The 17,800-nt window shown below is 42.3% G+C and overlaps 1 protein-coding gene across 1 annotated transcript in view; it reads left to right on the forward strand.

The window, feature by feature from the left end:
• The window catches only part of RAD18 (RAD18 E3 ubiquitin protein ligase), a 530,572-nt gene that overhangs the window by 84,086 nt on the left and 428,686 nt on the right, over positions 1 to 17,800 (forward strand). Inside the window, exon 5 of the mRNA XM_069206336.1 lies at positions 12,409 to 12,752. Coding sequence (XP_069062437.1) covers positions 12,409 to 12,752 — 344 coding nt within the window. The remainder of the gene's footprint in view (positions 1 to 12,408; positions 12,753 to 17,800) is intronic.

The raw sequence follows: 17,800 nt of genomic DNA on the forward strand, positions 1-17,800 counted from the left end.
TAACTGGGATGACCACCATCCTGGGGTGCATCAGTGCCACTTCCCAGTCAATATTTGCTAGGGGCCCAACATCTGATTCCCATTGTTCCCGAAATTTCCCTAGATTGTCAGGGGTATTGTTAAGAATAGCACGGTATAGCTTGGATACCGCTTTGTGGGTAATCTCACTCCGCAGGACCCAGTTCTCCAGGGGACTGTACTACGGGAGGTCCTCTGCCAGGATCCCCTCTGTCCTTAAAGTGTGGAAGTGTTGCAGGTACTGGAACCTCTGGGTAGAGGCCAAGGCGCACTCCTGCTGGAGTGTCTCAAACTACTTGAGTTCCCCCTCCGCTAGCACATCTCCCACCTTCGCTAACCTATTTGCTCCCAGTGGTAAAAGTCGGTGAGCCTGCCTACTTTGGTCAAAAGTATGCCCTTTCTTAGAGGGGTGGCCTGAGTAAGTTGTCCCTTCCAACTCTGGTCTCTCATAGCCTCATACCAGGCTCTCAGGGTTGTCTGGGTGGGTTTGGGAAGGGGCTGCCTGTCCTGTTTCCCATACGTATAGTGAATGGGAGTCCTCACTCCCACCTCTGCCCTCTCCACCCTATATGGCAGTTTTTCATATGAGCTGTGCCCCCACTTGTTGATGGTTTGTAGCTGTGCGGCCCTGTGGTATGCTTGTATGTTGGACAATGCTAGTCCCCCCCCATTGTAAACTGACCTATACAGTGTCCACAGGGCTACTCTAGGGGGACCTCCTTCCCAAAGAATGTTTGGAGCATTTTATATAGTCTGGTAAAGTAATTATCTAGAATGGAAAATGGGGTCTTTTGTAATATATAGAGCAGTTTGGGTAGGGTAATCATTTTGTACAGAGTGGCTCTGCCTATTTAGTGTTGGGGAAGCTTGTACCATCTCTCCACATCTGCACAGAGGTCATCCAGGATACTTCTTAGGTTCAGTTCCAGGAAGCACTCCAGATTTGTCTATGCCCATGTATCTGAATCTGGTGCAGGTCAGTCAGCATTTACCAATGATTATGAAGGATTTTTGAAAGGCAAGCCCATGAACGAGTGATAGTGATGGGTGTGCGGTGGGCGTGGTTGAAAGCCCAAAAGCAGGGCTTATGCGCTGCTATGCGCAACCTAAAAAGGCAAACCAATGATAAGCAAAGGACCGAACAGAAGCCTATTTTAAGTATTAGTATTGTACACAACATGGCATTTGACAATAAACAGCTGATGCTGTCTGGAGGCTAGACCTAACAATTGGGGACTGTTTTAAAGATGGAAAGGTGGGGGAAGCATGCTCCCACGTTATGAAAAAGACACTAAGACTATAGTGCTTTCCAATAAGGCATTCCATTATTGTGCACAGACTATCGCCACCTACTACCCTGTTGTGAATGACCTGCATCTATCTTTGCCAACACATTGTATACGTGGGTAGTATGTGGTTTGCTACGTCCCTACAGAATCCTCACTTTAATTAGTTATGCTGGACATAAATACCATGCAGAGATATCAAATGTTTTGTCACCACTGTATGAAGACATGATAAATTAAAGGTTTGGGCTGTAGTATTAATGTTATGTTGAATACAGAAAAAAACAATAAAATAAATAAAAACAGAATACATCTAGGTTATTTAGTAATTCTTGCATATTTCAGAACATGAAATATCAGCCAGCAATAAAATCCATATCAAGAGGTTCTGCTGTCAGTAAGTGCATAACATCCAGAAATCCTAAATTACAGAAAAAACCACACCCCATAAAACTGTAAATTGGCTCGAAAATAAATTTGTAAATGGATTGCGAAATGTGCAAAAGTGGTACCAGGTTGCCTCTTACCCTAGCTAGGGAAGGAGCAGGAGACAATGCGGAGGGTGGCAGAGGTATGGACTGACGTGGGGTACACTGCTCCCATTGATATTGGAATCGCCCAGGCATTTGCAGAGTACTACCAAACACTTTGGCGGTCATTCTGACCCTGGCGGTTGACTACCGCCAGGGCCGGGGACCGCGGATGCACCGCCAACAGGCTGGCGGTGCATCCATGGGCATTCTGACCGCGGCGGTACAGCCGCGGTCAGAAACGGGAAACCGGCGGTGTCCTGCCGGTTTCCCGCTGCCCTAGGGAATCCTCCATGGCGGCGCTGCAGGCAGCGCCGCCATGGGGATTCCGACCCCCTTACCGCCAGCCTGGTTCTTGCGGTTTTGACCGCCAGAACCTGGCTGGCGGTAAAGGGTGTCGTGGGGCCCCTGGGGGCCCCTGCAGTGCCCATGCCAATGGCATGGGCACTGCAGGGGCCCCCTAACAGGGCCCCACCAAGATTTTCAGTGTCTGCCAAGCAGACACTGAAAATCGCGACGGGTGCAACTGCACCCGTCGCACCCCTTCACTCCGCCAGCTCCATTCGGAGCCGGCATCCTCATGGAAGGGGGTTTCCCGCTGGGCTGGTGGGCGGCCTTCTGGCGGTCGCCCGCCAGCCCAGCGGGAAACTCAGAATTACCGCGGCGGTCTTTTGACCGCGCAGCGGTATTCTGACGGCGGAGGCCGCCCGCCAAAGTCAGAATGACCCCCTTTGTGTCCTGTAGGGACTGCACAGAACGGGATACTGGGGCCTTCCCTGGGGAAGTACCGCTTCCTGCCTTAGACGTGGCTTGGATAGAGGAATTGGAAGAAAACTTAATGGGGAGGAGCTAGTGGAGGCAATAAAGACAATAGCATCTGGGAAAATGACCAAGGCTAACAGTCTCCTGGTAGAGCTTTATAAGTGACTGGTCTCCCTCCTCAAACCCCGCAGTATGAGATTAAAGGAGCTTCGCTCCAGATCTCAACCACGTGATTGCAGTGTTCATCCCCAAGGAGAGGAAACCAGGGAATCTATGTTCTTCATTTAGACGTATCTCCTTGCTGATCACTGCGACTAAGATTTTGGAAAGGATTCTGACAATGCAAGTAGCCGGGGTGATAACTAACTTGATAAACCCTAGTCAGACTGACGTTATGCCTAGAAGGGTGACACGGTTGAATCTTCGAGAGTTGCAATTGTGGTTGGATAGGATCAAGGCCGACAGGGAACCTGGAACGATCCTTTCTCTAGACGCAAAAAAAGCATTTGACTCAACTGGCTGGAGGTACATACTTGGAACCCTGAAACGGTTTGGCTTTGGCCTAAGTTTTGCCAGTGGGTGGCCCTTCTCTAGCAGGCACCTACTGCAGCAGTGCAAGTGAACATGGTTGTCTCGAAGACCTTTGCGCTATGGAGAGGTACGAGGCAGGGATGCCCACTGTCACCTTGGCGCTTTCCTAGAACAGCTGGTGTATTTCAGACCTCGTATTTTGGCAGAGTGCTTATCTTAAAGAGACAAATCCATTTGTGAACATTCTACATTATTATTGTAGTTACTTGCCTAAATGTGCTCCGGGAAATCTGCTTGAACTAAAGTACTACAGTGACAGTGCAATTTTAAAAGAGCATTTATGTGACTTTTCTTTCTCTAATAGCATAACTCTTGGATTTAAATTGTGTCATTCATGCCTGTGTTTCAGGTTTGGGGAATTTGCTTTTTGAAGGGTTTTTCACACACACAGTGTGGCAACAACAGTCCAGTTAGGAATTTACAACTTTAATAGCTCTTACACGAGCAAACGCGAAACCCATTACATTGCAAATGCTTGTTATCAATCTGATTTGCTTGCTTCTTATTCAATTACTTTCCTTTCTCCTGTTTTTGTCCCGCCCACAACATAGCTTCTTTACCATTCTTATGTCAGAATGGCTTTTATCCTTCTACTGCCACTGCCTACATACGGGGTTTTTATTTGCTTTATTTTTCAGCACTCCATGAAAGGGCATGTGGTTCTCTTGTGCTCCTTTTCCTTTCCATCCATTTCTCGGACTCTTCTTGTTTTTTTTTTCTTCTTTTCTTCAAATAATCTTGATACGTAAAATGGTAAAAATGAGAAATGTTGCACGTGTTTCTCAACTGATAATATTTTGTAACAAAGAAAGAGTGCTTGAACCTAATTTGACATGCTGAACCCTACAATGACTCTGAATGTAAACCCTGAAAGTTGTTTGGTGCCACTAACAAAAACCCCAGCTTTTCGCCAATTCGAACTGCACTTCTGAAAAACAACAAACCTGCATGTTTAATTTGGATACATGAATGAAAAACCACAAATCACCAGTAGCACCTGCAGAGGTCTGGTGTGTTCAGGCTGCCTTTCTATTAGCTGTTACTTTGCTCAGATGTGGAAACCTCAATGCAGAATCTGAAATAATTAGATGTCAGTGTAACGGTTTGAACTATTGCATATTAGCCTAATGAATCCCTTCTCTGCATCTTTGATACATGCCTGTACCCGTACTAGCCAGATCACATAGCGGGCGGGGTTTTTGAATGACACTGCTTTGTAAGAAACCAAATTGATACATGATGCTAACAGCAATGGCCCCAGTGGGTTTAATAATAAGATTGCATGTACGTAATAAAAAAGGATTTGCCTCTAAAGCGTGGAAATGCTGCGAAGGATTACAGTGTTTTTTTTACAGAATTCATGCACTCGGACGTGATTATGTCTGACAGCAGCATAAATTAATCTGCAAAAACTGAATCAGATGCATGCAATGTGTTCCTTGGGAATTCAAGACCAATCCCAATAATGAACAATAAGCAACAGTCATCGAATTAACCACGGGTTCCCGGAGCAGCGTCCTGCCCGGCTTAAAGCGCCTCAACGCCTCGTCAAGAATAGCCCTCGCTATATAAATGTAACTACAGTTCAACAGAAGGCAATGCAAGGTATTAATAAATAAGCATTAGCAAAGCCAAAAGGTCTGGTTTTGGCAAGGTGATGTGATGGTTTATTTTTTGTTTTCGTATTTCAAGCATATGACACAAAAATAAAAAGGGAAAAAAGGAAACATTATGCCTAAATGTAGCCACCATATGCTTGCAATAAAATGTTTACATTAAAATTGCATATAGTTTCAATAGAATAGTACGAATACTTGCTGGCATGCAGATGTGCTCAGAACAGATGAAGTAAGCCTTTTTAGTTTTAATGCACGTTTTAGGAAAATATGGCTCCCATGGGTGCAGAGAAAGGGATATCACATGATGTCACATCTGAGTGCATAACAGCACTTCAGAGGAAACCATGATATGAGAGTATGGCACATCAATACACACCATTGGATATCACAGCACAGTATGCCACAAAATGTCACATTGCATCGGATTATTTAGCTTCACATCTAATCCTACCACATCATATTGCAATACATGATGCTCAGCCTGTAATAGGGAAGCACATCGTAATATAGCACACAACATAGAATGACTGAATAAATGAATAGGTATTTATAGAGCCCGCTGTCGCTCAAACAAATGAGCATCCTTGCACTTGTACTAAACAGCAGTGTGAGTCTTTACACTATCCTGAGAAGTGTGATTTAAATGAGGGAGTTACAAAGCTCACCAGAGGCTTAAAACAGGCACGTCATTAGGGTCTTTTTGAAACCCTCTTCTGAGTTTATAAATCGGACATATACTTTGACAATTGATTCCATGCCTTGGTGCCTTTTACCATGAGAGATTTTCCGCCTCCAGCTTTTAATCCAGCCGGGGGTTGGGGGACTTCACACAACTTATGTTTGAGGATCTGAAAGTTCTCAAGGTCTCACAATGTCTAAATTTGGCCATTAGATATATCGGCCCTGTGTCCTTAAATGCCTGAAGACTTGCAGCAGAGTCTTAAACAAGATTCTTTTATGTATAGATAGCCAGTGAAGCCTTTTTAATGCAGCTGATGCCAGGCTGTGTTAGGGAGCTGTAGCACCATTCTAGCTGCTGCATGTTGGACCATCTGAAGTTTATGAATTAACTTGTTTGTACATCCCACGTACAAGCTGTTACAGTAGTCCAGTCTTGACGAGATAAGTACAAATGCGACTGTTTTCTTGGCATTGAAGGGAAGAAAGTGACCCCCAATTCTTGGCAACTTTAACAATCTCTGGTGGAGGGGGGGCTGAGTTAGGCCACCTGCGTGTAGGAGAGAAGAGGTTAGTTTTTACAAAGAGGAGAATTTACGTTTTCTCCGAGCTGCATTTCAAGTGATTTGTTGTTTATCCATTAAATCACATTTGAGGAGCATTTTTGGGGATTCATTTCAGGACCAGTCGACCACTTATCTAAAGAAAGAATCCGCTGTGTGTCATCCGCAAATGATGTGGTTGCGATTCCGTAGGACTCCATTAGCGAGAGAAGAGGGGCAATGTATTTATTAAAAAGGGCAGGGCTAAGGGAGGATCCTTGTGGTGCGCCCCTCCCCTCGTGATCAGTTTTTCTTTGGTGGAGGAATCCTCTTAACACCACCATTTGTCTCCTATGGCTAAGAATGATCTGAGCCAAGATAAGGCTCTGTGGGAGATCCCCACATCTTGGATGCGCTGAAGGGGAATGTCATGTGAGGTGGTATTGAAAGCTGCTGGGAGGTTCTGCAGACCCAATATCGAATCATTCCCAGCATCATTTTATTAGTCTCTGTAACCTCCTGTAAGTCTGACTCTGTAGAATGTTTAGGCCTAAAGCCCAATTGGCGTGTTTGGATGGAGTTACAGATTTCCAAAAAAGTAATAAGTTGCCGGTTCACAATTTTTTCTAATACTTTTTTGGTCAGTACATGTAGCAGGGAGATAGGCTTAGGATTTGTGAAACTGGTGGGATTTGCTAGGGGCTTTTTTGTAGAGACTTGACAACTGCCAGTTTCCTGGTGTGAGGGACTTTCGCGGTAGCTAAACAGTTGTTCAGAATTTGGTTGATCAGCGGATTACAGTGTCAATAGACTCATGAAGTATAGCTGGTGGACATGGATCTTGGGGTGAGCCTGATTTACTTGAAAGAACAGTTTGATGTGAGAATTCCGAAGAAATATCTGCAAATGTGGTAAGACAAGCCTTAGTCTTATTATTAGGGTTACTCATCACCAGACCCCATGAGGGGTCCTTGTGAGAGTTAGAGGTGAATCCCTGCTGTGTAGCCGGAATCTTATCTTTAAAAAAAGTTGAAATCTGGGCACAGAGGGTTTGGGAGGGGGATTTCTCTTGAATGCGTCTTGGGCTGCAGGAACCTTTTTGATATATTAAATATACTTTTGAGATCTTGGTTGTCCTCTTCAATTTTATTGTTAAAATACTGTTTTGTAGTTGTTTTAATCAGTTTGTGTTTCATCCTCTGACCCCCTGCTATCCTTGTAATTCTTTTCCCAGGCCTCCTCTCTCCGTGTTTTTCTACCCAGGTGTGTTTAATTCTCCACCACCCTTTGTTGCTCTCTACTTTCAGTGATGCTTTTCCCCTCTTCTCTTCCTGGTTCGGCATGGAGCAACCCCTTCTCCTGTGCGCCACCAAGTTTAGAAGTGACCCATTCCCCTTTCAGCCCTTGAAAAGGGGGTAACTGCAGACCTTCACTTGAGTATTTCTATGATCACTTTCAGGGTGGGAAGGGGTTAGTTAGGAGTTTGTGAATGAATATAAACTTGTGCGCGTTTGGGCGTTTACAAACTGGTAAGGCAAACCACACCTTGTTTCTCCCAGTCCCCAAACCTTCATTCAGTGCGTTTTACTGCTGCATAATTCTATGCACTTGTGATAGAGAATTGCTGCACGGTAGTAAAACCATTTGCATCTCACAGGTATCATTTTGTGCATAGCTGTAGATGGAGCCATGGAGGGGCTGTAAATGGCTTTGTGATGGGGTCCTTATTGTCTGGAGAGAGGAGCTGCAGTACTAGAGGCCATGATTTCTCTGGCATTTATAGCCAGTGTGACCTCTGTTAGTGAAAGCCTATGAGTTCCAGTGCTTAATTTGTAAATAAAAACGTGCTGGTGCCCAGAGCCCTCCTCTGAAACACAGGCTGCTGCAGTCAAATGTGCGAGCACAGAATACTGAGGCAGCATAATCTCGGGCCTCTTTAATCTATTTACAGCTACTCCCTGCCCGTACAGCTCAATCTTGCAGCTTTCTGCTTTGTCTCTTTGTGATGCCTTATCGTTTTTCTCTTCCTCCGTCTTTTCCATATGTGTCTTATTATCGCAGTAAATGCTTGAGGCCGAAAAATAAGTGCCGGCCCTCTAGAATAAGTGCCGGTGCCCTGCACCGGAAACCACCAGCTCAAATTAAGCACAGACGAGTTCCAACATTTTGCGCACATGCTGCTTGCTTCTAACGTCTTACAGTGTGCGGTGCAAGGCCAGGCTCCAGTTCGCTGCTTGTGCGACCTCACAGAGCTGCCACCAGCAGCGGATGGAAACCAAACCATAACATCATTGCCTGAGAGGGTAGGAGCTTTTGGCATTTGGAAAAAAAGGGAAACATTGTTTCTTTTTCGATGGTCGTCCCGTTTTATACCTCAGGCGAAGCTTTTGTTTTCTTCATCCAAAGATGTTCTGGGCTGCGCAAATAATACAGGTCTGATGTGTTGTCGAAATAAGGCCTAATCTTTTGTTATTTGTGGTAGAGGTACCTACATTGTTTGTCACTTACTCAACCTTTATTGTCTTTGTTTTACCCTCTTCGACGCCGTAAAACCTCTGAATCCAATCAGAACTGAATACTTGAACTCATAAATGCATGTTTTTGTCTGTGTGTGTGTACACACATTATCGCCTTCGTTCTCAGGTAGAAGGACTGCACAAAGTTGATTTATTTCTCTTGTGCCTGGCCAGAACTCTGTGCCTCCATCTGCATCAGTCGCCAACCTCCCATCTGCATTAATTAAATTGATTACACTGCACACAGATGTTAAGGTGAAACTAGAGGTGAGTGGTGGCCGGAAGAGAGGGCCTTGAAAAACGTCCTATTCATTTTCAAGAGTACCGAGGGTCAGCGCAGATAAATGCTCACTAAACAGATTGGACACCATTTGCAAAATATCCAATTTACAAAAAAGGTTCTCTGATTCTTGAATACAGTAAAATATTGAATACTCTATAGATGCTTGAATAGTATCCCTAGGAAGCGAATACCCACTAATTGGCACTTCTTGTGTTTTCATTCGTGAAAAAGCCACCCTGACTCCCTTGCTCCCTTATTAAAGTGAATTACATTTATTAATGTTAGATGCGGCCTCTGTTTTAAAGTGATGCTGAGCTCTTGATGAGAGCGGTTAAGGATGCCTTGCAGACTGGTATTGACGACTGGGGTTGGATGTTGCAGGCCAAAGAATGCCCCATTCCATTTCAACAGGATTCCAGCTCCAACTACAGCGATCAATATTTAACATCCATGAGTGTGTCCGTGCAGGGCAGAACAAGAGAATACGGTGTGTTGAAGCTAAAGGTCCAAATATTAATGACCATAGAATAAAAATCAGAAGATAACATGACCGTTGATAACATCCTCGGGTAGTCATTGGTGTTTTCAACTATTGCCCACACACAAATGTTATCCCTGCTCTTTAATATGAAGGAGAGGCAGTCAGTGGTGTCGCCATGAATCTTAAAAGCTTACACACACATAGTAGACTGAAAGCATTCTGTTTTACTACATCTCCATAAAGGCAAAGCTGAGATATGTTCATTATTAATCAATATTTATTCAGGCCATATCTACTTTCTCTGTCACATTGCAGAAGATACAAAACAAGTTCATTATATTGTACAAACTCATTAATAGCTCTCTTTACATTTTTATTGGTTCCATTTGTAATATTAATGGGGGACTTTGTAAACATCTAATATAGCACAGACTGTGTACTTATTTTAATCGTTCACCTTAGCTAATGAAGGTAAATTCAGTGGTTTAATTAATACTAAATTGTCTCACTTCTTCTGTACTGCGTTTATAGTTCAACTCCGCAAGTTCCTCTGATTTGAAAAATGGATTCCAGAATTTTGGAGTTAGTTACTGTTGCCTGACTGGATTTCAGCCCCAGTTTTTAGGTGGCAGAAAAGGATGTTTGTTTTACTTACATTGGTTTTTAAATCCAAGATTGTGGCGAATTCCTTTAAAAGTGTGACTAGCATATTAAAGGAGAATTGAATGTATTGTAGATATATTTAGCAATCGCTCACCTGCAAAGCATTTTAGTGTTGTCTTTCACCCCATCACATGTACCATTCCTTTCACGCGAGGTGAAGAGGAATGACATTCTTTAAGAGTTCTAAAAAATTGGAAAAATGAAAATGGAGAAAATAGCGACCTTCAGTGGTTTCTCTTTCTCATTGCATGCATTCTGGCCATGAACCGTAACTGATTCGAGACCCTGGGTCGATATATAGAGGTTTAATCATAATGATGCGAGCTGTAACTCAGGTAAACATCCCACATATAAAGATAGGAATTAGAATGCAAAGCTTCAGAAGCATCCAGAGCCATAAGACCGTCTTTGCTGCCAAACTCTTGGTCAAACAAAAAAAAACTCATGTTCTTGGCTAAAGAGTTGGGCCTCCTCTTAATCCATTATCATTCTTGGGAATCTCGAATTTCTTTATAATACATTGGACTCTGCAACCTCTGTATAAAAACAGTCTATAATTTCTTAAAAATAGGTATCTTGCGCAGCACCCAATCCCCTATTACAAAGAAATAACTAATTAGAATTGAGCTCTGACATTGCAGTGCCTTTTGCTAGAGCCAGCAGCCGAGGGGAAAGGCGGGTCATGCCATGGGGCATAATTAAAGCTGCTGTTTAAAGAACAAAAACTAAACATAGCAAATGAAACACAACTTTTCTTTCATCTACTCTGTTTTTCTAGCTGTACAGTAACAAGCAGAAAGAAATGTTTATGGCAACGTGTTTATTTTTTTGCACTCCTTAGGTAATGATAGAAAAGTTAGAATCTTTCTGCTGTTTCTACATGTTCCAGGGGTCTGTGGCTTTTTTTAATTTTATTATAAAGTAAATTGATTTGTATTAACAGATTCTAATATCTTTTTCCAACAAATATCTAACAGCTTTTTTGACATGTTGAATTTTGCCTTACACATTCTATTTGTATTTTTCATATTTGCAACCATGCTCTCTCTTCCGTATGAAAAAGCTATGCACCAAGTGGTTTGTGGCAACAGTGAAGGTGTGGCCTTGTATTATAAGTAATAAAGTACCCCCTCTTGTACATTATAGGGCTATTGCAAGTCACCTTGGAGTTTCATAACCTTATAAAGGAATTCTGTCTTCGACCCGATTCCTCTGTATGGTCGTGGAATTCCTCAGTGACTTGAAGTATTCTTATAAAGTACTTTATCCCATATATTATCCTCATGAACATGCTGTGGGATCTCTGGGAAATCGTTGTATATCCATAGTTATGACTGTATTCATAGCTATGTCTCTCAGTACAGATTGTTGTTCATTTTAGAGATTAGAATACGTTTCTGACGTGAAAAGGTTATGAATTATTTACTTTGAACTGCTTTTTAACAAATCCCTGAAATGGGCTACAATTAGTTTACGTATCTTAAAGAGTACTGGAATGATTCCATCTGGAGGATCGAGTAATTTCACCATCTGAATCAAGTCTAATACATTGATTATCCTATGTTCTGTGATTGCACTCATGCTTTTTTTTGCACGGATTAAAAAAAAAAAAAAGCAAGATTTAATTATAGAAAGAAATTAGACAGCCTGCTCATTTTACAGATTTTGCCTCTACCTCCACTTTTAACTTTCAGACCGAAAACCTTCCGACTTTTACAATGTCTACTAATCCATTGACCATTAAATCAAGCCATTTTTCTCTTACATTTAATGGTAATAAACGTACTTGCAATCGTTGTATTTCTTGATTGGTCCTTGTAATCACTTGGGCTTCATTTGTCTCTGTTCACCATGTGGCTAAATATGCGAAAATACTAATGCAAAGTCGCTTGCTTGCAGGCTTAACTTAGGCTAGCCAGCTTAGGGAGCTCTGGGTAGTTCCCTGTTTTCGAATGGATAGCTACTTCTTCTCATCAAGCACATGTACAATAACAGCATCAGTCCAAATCTCTCTTATCCTCATGCCTGTATTTAAAGTGACATTGTGATTAAGAGGATAAAATGAAGTTAAGATAGCTCCCCTTATTTGAAACGTGTCCTTGATTTTTGTGGTGAATGGACTGTTGATTGGGCTTTGTCTGTCTTTGTTCATGATGTGGCTGGAGGCATGTGCATTTGCTGGCTTTGGAGCTCAAAAGGCCGTTTGTGTATGTTTTTGGTCAACCAGTGAGCAGTGGCTTTAAATTTTCGTATTATCCATTCAACAAATTGTGGGTTAGTAAGAATATATAAAAACATGAAATGGTGGGTTTATCAATCACACAGAAATTTAACATGGCTTCTTAGTTGGACCGATTTTTTTTTTTAAGAGGTTCAAAACAAATAAAATGCACAAATGTATCTCGGTGCGTAATGTTTTCAATTTGTTTTAATTTTCAGGAAACACCTCTTCCAGTTTGTGTTGGATTCCCCTCCCATATCCCCAAGGATGCTCCGTTTTTCCCATTCTTCTGATAAACAACACTCAAGGAGATCCATTGGCGCCACAAGGGGGAAGCAGGAAAGTGCTTGCATGGACAATTTCTTGCTGAAAGCCAGCACTTTGGCATCAACACGAACAGAGGACACCGGCAGTGAAGAAAAAACACCTGTTAAAATAGAAGGGCAGTGTGATACTCCAGAAACTACCAGTTTTGCGACGGATGCCACATCAGCCGGGAGCTCCGGATGTGCTGCCAGCCCTGGGCGAGTATCCACACCAGGGCTAAAAGAGGTCCAAAAAGGTTAGCGCCTCACTTGCCGAATTCTATGCATGCTGCTAAAAAAACATTGATCAATCCATTTACCACTCACCGTGTTCCAGGCTAGTTGAGAGTCTAAACCTTCTTTGCAATAGGATAGAATCTGCCTCTCTTCTGGCCTAGCTCTGCCATTCAAAACTCTAATGTAACCAAAAAGCATATGTTTTCTGATTGGTAAGATAATTGTCCTGGCTGCTATGTAGCACTTGGCTCATTCAGTGCTGTAAAGTCAGCCTAGCAAAGCAAAGGGAAATCTAGCAGTGTGGAACACTGAAGTGTGCCGCATTATGGTACAGCGAAGTCGGTCTTTAGTGGGGACAATGTGTTTTACACTTGCAGGGCAAAACAGAGGTATTCACACTTGGATAAAATGTTCCCCAGCGGTGCTCAAATAGCACATGTCCTTGATTAAGTATTTTCTCCTAGAGATTATTTGTTCCATGGATTTGAGGGGCACTGCTCTTCTTCGTGGTGTTTGTCTCACATAACGTATGAAAGAGGAGGGCTGTGGACTCCACTTCATAGCAGGAGGTTTGAGCAATAGAAATATCACCTACATACCTACAGAATTGCAAGTCATTTTCAGAATTTGTGGTTGTGTAAGGAAACTCAGAAGTGTGCAGTTCACCCCAGAAGATAAAGGTCCATGTCAGGTTTTCGGGACATCCACATAATTTGAATTTACATAAAATGAATCAACAATTTATCTAAATGAATTTAAGTACCACAGTCTGTGATTATCCTGTGAGACTGGTGTGGATACAGCCTTCCTGGACTGAAGTCGTGCAATCTGATTAATCCACCAGGAAACGGTCATTGATTACTTTATAATAATGTTACCTCAGATCACAGGCTGTACCTGATCAGGTTCTAGCAGGCTCTTCCAAGTCCTGGGTATTTGCACTTGCCCCAGCACTCACAATGGGAAAGATAAACTATTTGTTATGTTTGTTGAGCATGCCTTAATCTTAAAATAAGGCATCCTCATGCCACATACATTCAACATGGTAGATATGGCACAAAGCAGGCATGCTTAACTTAGGAATATGTGCTAAGTATTTAGCAAAACTAAAATAGTCAAACAGTCAAAACATAATAGATTCAACAACCAGTTTTTTAAAAAATGTCATGAGAAAAATGACAACAGAATGACTACAGTCCATTAAGGAAAGGTGCATATTTCAATTTTAAAGTTTGAAGACAAAAAGCATCAAGAAAAGTAATGCACCCATCAGAAACCACTGTTTTCAGTTGACAGGGACCCAGATGCAATTGTAGGTCGACTGCTATAAAGCGGCAGACAGTTACACCAAGTGGGTGTCCCAGTGAAAGTTTTTCCCTTCTGACGTAATCTTTTTATGCAAGTTGAACTCCTCTAATAAGGCAAGGTTGAAGGCAATTTCTGGCGAAGTGCTCTCTAAATTGGATAGCCCCTGGACGAGGTCTCACTGAAGCCATTGCTTGTGGCAGGAAAAACTCTGAGTGGGAAAATTAAAATTTTGTGGGTGCGATGTCTTCTTGGTAGACACCAGTTTATGATTTCTAACTTTGGACTTAGTCTGTTTTTGGAGTTCAGATTCTTTCAGGGGAGCAAGTCTAAAGCTGTATCCGGCTAAGTCCTCTTGAAATTGGACACCTTAACAGTATGATCCCGTTGAAGCTCCAGAAGTCTTGGAAGTCCAAAAATGTTCTAAGTTCCAACTTTTCAGATTTTTCTGGAGCAGTTGGACTTGCATCTAATGGGTCCAGGACCTCAGAGATAGAACGTATGGGCCAGGACGAAGCCACCAGCAAAGGCAAGTCCAGTTCCATTTGTAACTGGTCACTTTGGGGAAAAAGGCCTCTTTCAGCTTTTGATGTTCCTGTAGCTACACGGGAGGTCAGTCAGCTGACCCTTGGAGTCCACTTTAGTCCGGTATACAAATGAGAGATCTCCACACAATTTACTGACAGCAGGTAATGACCACTTTTGTTCTGCCATAGGTCCAGAAATTGTTCTGAGGAGCTGGGGGTGAGGTGCCAGTTCATTAATCAGTAGGAGGGAGTGTCTCTAAGACACTGACCAATAGGCAAAAGTTCCCAAGGGCAAACCCTCTCACTTATACAGCCCATCTTGTTTGTCTCACTACAAACAATATTACAAAATACAATTCTTCATAAAATCCAACATGACAAAATGCTTTTGCCCCTGGAGATAGCTTGTAGAACACCTACTAGGGTGTCTAAGGCAAAGAGCAGTTCCCTCTCACTCAACCACTCCTTATCGGTTCTGAAGCCAGCTCCCTCTTTCACTGTGACTGAAACCAGGAGGGCTAAAGTGTATCCTAGGATCAAAATACCCCTCTTCTCTAGGCTTCCTTTATCACTAAACTGTAAAAGTGCCTGTTTCCCCTGATCCCTTCAAGTTAACAACATTCTTGGACTCTCTTTATCTTCTCTGGTTTAGCTGTGTTACATTCCTCCTCCAAAATGTCCTGCCAGGCACAAGCCATTGCCTCTGCAGTATGTCCCACCTTATCAAAGCAGCACTGAAAGCTGCACTGACAGGACAGATGATAGGAGGGTAATGCTAGACACCCTACAACTTTTCATGATTTGAAAATATACATTTTTTGATGTTACATTTTCAGTATATTTATCAGTAGTCCAGTTTCACCATTGAATTGTATTTGTAATGTGTATTATAACCACATATTGAACCATTTCTATCGCTTTTTCTACACCTACGATATAGAGTTAGCTTTTTCTTCTTGGAGCCAGCAATGGCTCAAATAGGGAAAATAGTTTTTTAGGGCTAGTCACTGTAGGAACATGCAAACATTAACTTTTTGAAGGTTCCTTTTTTAAACAAAAGTCACCCTTTGTGTTGGTGCTACAAAGCCTTCCTGTGACGACTTTCTTAATATTTAAAAGCAGAGTTCCCTTTCTGTGAAAAGGTTTATTTTGACTGGTCTGCCCGCAGGGTTAAAGACTACAGTTGTTAGGTTACACATATAGATCTGAAGCCATGTTTTCCTTGTCAATCTAGTGAATGGACAGAAGGTGCGGCAGTCCACAGGTGGCAATTACCTTTATATGCCATTGGTGTATATCCCTGCACCATATACTGTGACCCTGCTGGAAAGGTGAATATGCCAATTGTGGACTAGCCAGTTTTTTACTATGTTTTGGGAGGAGGTCAGAACACATAGACTGTGGATTGGACAACCTTGCCCCAGTGTGCAGAGTTAAAAAACCAGCAGCATCCATCAACAAAAAATGGGAATGACCATGCAAAAAGAGGCACATTGTCACAAAGTATGTTACTATAATCTTGCTGTGCACCTACTTTGGCCCGGATCCCTGCGAATCAGTGATTGTGGAGGGTGGGTTGGGGGGGGGCAGGGGTCAGCAAGGAGATGTCACCTTTCCAATTTAATTTGGGCCATTAAGATTTTCATCAAATATAAATTATAAGATTCGAACTCCAGTCACAGGGATTGGGCTTGGATCTTAAGCAGGAGACTACCAGTTGTGTATCCAGAAAGAAGATTGACCTCCCATAATGAACACCTCTGTTTTGTTAGCGTTAAGCCACAACAGTCACGCGTTTGTGAAAAATTCCTGCACTACTAATACATCACCATTTAGTTTTAGTAACATCTGCTAATGGCATGATGTCTGACTTGAATGCATGATATCTTTGGCCAAAATCGGCCACATACGTCGAAAGGAATAGGACTAAGGGATGAGCGCTAAAGTGTCATGATGACGACCTGCTCTCTTTCCATCCAGTTTTTCTGACACAGACCTAATGCACCCTCAAAATGAAGGCCACGTGTGAAAAAATCTTGGATGATGAGCGCAGCAATGCCTCCACCATCCTGAGCCTTATTTAGGTTATCCTGCGAGAAGAACCACCTCTGTACCTCAATAAGAACAGAAGCTGGATTGAACTTTGTCTAGATTTGTTTGTTCCTCCATTTAAAAAGTTGTTTGGGGACTACTTTTTCAGCCAGGAATGCGAGTAAGGAAATTAAGTGGAAACTGCTTTGTATGGTAGGATCTACTGAAGTTTAAAAAAAAATTTTTTTTTTTTAGAAGAGTTTTGATCAAAGTTTGCTTCCAGGTGAGATGTGCTTTGAATTGATCTGAACGAAGAGGTAATAATCTCAGGAAAAAACGGTAATAATGGTCTCTTCAGCTATATGAAATATGTGGCCAAATCATTGATCAAGAGGAGATCCTGATTTAGGGGCTAATATAATTGCATTAAGTATTAACATTAAAGGAAGACAAGATGATTTGAATGTATCTAACAGAAAAGAACAATGATTCAATTAACTCCAAGGAAGGCACACTCAGTACTAGTTTCTCCACACATGAATGCTTGTGCTGATAAAGTGCTTTTTGTATCAGTGAGGCTTGCATGCTGGGCATCTATAGTGTGAGAACACACAATGCATGAGTGTGACTACCCGTGGAATTAAAATACATCTGTACATTTGCACAATTATTGTGTGGCGTTGCAAGACAGTTGCCTGCAGCAGTGGCCACATATGCCCTCTCATAGTAATATGCAAGGCAGCAGCAGCAAACAGGGATGCATGGGTGTGGCTGCTCCACTGGCACACGGGGGAGCAACGTGCATAGGACATACATGAACTCAAGTGGATTCATAATGACTAGCATGGACTTTAAAAGAACAACTAAATGGTCAGTGTATAACAGAACATGAAAAGAGGTAAGAACTGCAGTCTGCAAAAATTAAGATTCTAATCTCACCCTAGCATCAGTGGTAGTCAAGCAGAATCTCAAACGTTCTTCGTTACTTCATTGTCAATTGAAACGAATCCTGTCCTCACCATTGTTAAAATGAAGATGCAGGGACTTTATTTGCGGAGGCATTTTTGATGATGTGCATATAACCCATAAGTTCACTCTTGCCACTTGTCTTCCACTTTCCATCGACTTGTCACTGAAGTGTCCTCAGTATTTCTGATAAATTGGACTTGTTCACTTTTGGTTTGTTTTTGTCTTTCTCTCTTCAT

This window comes from Pleurodeles waltl, chromosome 9 (genome assembly GCF_031143425.1).
Source record: "Pleurodeles waltl isolate 20211129_DDA chromosome 9, aPleWal1.hap1.20221129, whole genome shotgun sequence".
NCBI classification, from domain to species: Eukaryota; Metazoa; Chordata; class Amphibia; order Caudata; family Salamandridae; genus Pleurodeles; species Pleurodeles waltl.